General features: G+C 48.5%; 1 protein-coding gene across 1 annotated transcript; it reads left to right on the forward strand.

Annotated features, from left to right (window-relative positions):
* Positions 1-203: 203 nt before the first annotated feature.
* On the forward strand, positions 204-2,371 carry h1-10 (H1.10 linker histone). Its single transcript, XM_078209997.1, has one exon. The coding sequence runs from the start codon at positions 519-521 to the stop codon at positions 1,047-1,049; it is 531 nt and encodes a 176-aa protein (XP_078066123.1). The 5' UTR covers positions 204-518; the 3' UTR covers positions 1,050-2,371.
* Positions 2,372-2,789: the final 418 nt, after the last annotated feature.

Here is a 2,789-nt window from a genome sequence, read left to right on the forward strand (position 1 = left end):
GGATCCGCCGCCCGCCGCGGTCAGCCGGCAGCAAACAGCCTGCCCTTCCATCCTGCCCCCCATCCGGCCGCCTGCAGTCCGGCCCGGGCCCGGGAAGGAGCCGGGAAGGGGCGGCAAGAAGCACAAGTTAATGCGGATCCTGGCCGGGGATGTTGCTGTTTCCATTGACGTTCGCTCAGAGCAGCCAAATAAGCGGCTGCGCCAAAAAATCCCGCAGTTTGAGAGAGGATCCGAGAGGAGAGAGTCTTATAGAGACCCAGAGAGACAGACCCAGGGACAGAGACCCAGAGAGACAGACCCAGGGACAGAGAGAGACACACAGAGACAGAGACCCAGGGACAGAGTCTCCCAGAGACCCAGAGAGAGAGAAACACAGAGACAGAGAGAATATCTCAGAGAGAGAAACCCACAGAGACTCAGAGCAGAATCTCCCAGCAAACAGGGCACCTCTGCAAGCTGCCCCCTGCACCCCCCCTCTCTGCAATTTTAACATCAGTCTCGGCAACAACAGCCTGAACATGTCTGAAGATGTGGAAACCCTGCCTGTTGCTCCGGCCGAGGACGAGGAAGAGAAAAGCCCGGCCAAGAAGGCGGGCTCCAAGAAGAAGAAATCCGGCAAAGGCAAGAACCAGCAGGGCAAGTACAGCGCGCTGCTGGTGGAAATAGTGCAGAGGCTGGGAGCCCGCAACGGCTCCTCCCTGGCCACCATCTACAAGGAAGCCAAGACCGTGCCCTGGTTCAACGAGCGGCAGGGTCGCACCTACCTGCGCTACGCCCTGCGAGCCCTGGTCATCAACGGCACCCTCAACCAGGTGAAGGGCAAAGGGGCGAACGGCTCCTTCAAGATCACCAAGCAAGGGGAGGCCGTACAGGCGGCCAAGAAAAAAGCCTCCAGCTCGGCTTCCAGCAGCGCGGCCAAGAAGTCCCACAAGAAAGGCGCCTCCAGCAAGAAAACAGACAGCAGGAAAAGCACCAAGAGCCGCTCGGGAACCTCCAGCAAAGACAGGAGCAAAAAGAGCAAAAGCAGCAAGAAATCCAAGAAAGCTTAAAACTGTTCTTTGTGTTTTGTTGTTGCAAAATTTTAAAAAAATGCAGCTGACTTTTTGATATTAACGATTTTCCAGTCATTGTATCACCTTCTTGTTTTGGGGGGAGGGGGGGGGGTTATTTTGTATTTTGGGGTCCCATCATGTGCCGCCGATTGAGAACGCGGGAAGATTTTCTTCCAGATGTTTTTCGTTTGCAAAGTTGATATTTTCCCTCCCCGGGAGGCTGTAGCTTTTGGGGGGGGGTTTTTTGTGTTTATTTTGGAGATTTTGTGTGTGTTTTATTTTCATTGCCTAAGTTTCCAACTAATGAATTCATCTGAATCAATGGTCACAAAAACTCTGGGATGGTCGCGGGAAATTTTGCAATTTCCTGGAAGCGATACAGATTTTTTTTGATACATGTTTATTTTTGCAACACTTTTTAAGGGATAAAACGATTGATATCTCCAATCTGATCTGATTAATTTGACTTTGGATCAAGAGAATGCAATTAGTTTTGTTCCGATGGGTCATAAATTTCATTTTCCTCATTCATACTTAGAAATTCCGCGATGGGAAAAGTATAATTGGGAATTTAAAAGAAGCTGTTGTCTATTTTCCGTTTGTTTTTGAGGCTGTTTGGGGATTACCCAGTGTTTAAATTTCAAATCGGGTTTAAAGGTGCAGGAAGCCGCTGGTTTGCTGTTCCCTTGGCAACAGTTGCCAAGCTGAGGCTCTCGGCCAATCAGTGTGTAGCCAAAATAATAGTTACATTGGTGGCGGGAATGTGATCCGGGCGCTGATTGGCGGCTGCAACATCTCTTCAATCCGGGAATTGCATCTCCAGATTAAAATTGGATTTTTTAATTTTTAAAGCTCCTTTTTCCCCTTTCGGAACATGTTACAATGGAGGGTGGGGAGGGGGATAAAAGGAGTTTAACTAAAATTTAAGAAAAAAGGGACCAACAGTTTAAAATGTTTTTGCTTTCCCAGCTTCTCAATTCAGAAATGCACCCTCCCATCAGTCAGTATTTGTTTGCAGAATGCAAGGTTGTGGAGCACTGGATGGATTTCCCCCTCTCCCAGCTCCTGGTGGGTGTCCCATTGCCGGAATCTCGCCATGTGCCTTTCCTTGTTTCGGGTTCATCTCGGCTTCAATGCCCCGGGCTCCCGGAGGAAAGCGGCGCTCCGGTTTTGTTTTGAGATTTTGATGTTTCCGAGCGAATTTCTTTACTGAGCAGTTTGTATAATGTGTCAAAACTGTGGAAATGTTCAATACTGTAACCGCAAACCTGCACAGCAGTGTATTCTACTTGCGAAATTAATAAATGTTTTAAAAAAGACATCGCTGGTTTGTTTCTGGTCAGGAAGCACTCACTTAAAACGGCAGCTGGAACTCCCCCGAAAGTGAAGGGCAATTAAAACGTTCAAAATACATTTTATTGGTAATGGGCTTGCAATTTGATGTCCCAATGATCTGAAATAGAATTAAATGGTGCAGCTTGAGGTGTGATAAAGTCCTTTGTATTTCACTCCCACCTTTATTTCATATCTTTTCCTTGATCCTGTAGTTAACAAGCCACAAAACCTTGCTGCAATCGCCCTACGGCCTCAGAAATAGGAGCAGGAATGGCCCACACAGCCCATGGAGTCTGCTCTGTCTCGGGGTGGAGACAGCCAGCTTCAGAGCACTGGGGCTCTTTTACAACGGTGCTCTGATCTCAGTGCCCTGAGAGATTCCCCTCCTCCTCTTCTTTCTCC

This window comes from Mustelus asterias, chromosome 3 (assembly GCF_964213995.1).
Source record: "Mustelus asterias chromosome 3, sMusAst1.hap1.1, whole genome shotgun sequence".
NCBI lineage: Eukaryota > Metazoa > Chordata > Chondrichthyes > Carcharhiniformes > Triakidae > Mustelus > Mustelus asterias.

What these genes read in the sequence shown, in the direction of transcription:
- h1-10 (XM_078209997.1), top strand. Translation starts at nt 519, where the DNA reads ATGTCTGAAGATGTGGAAACCCTGCCTGTTGCTCCGGCCGAGGACGAG.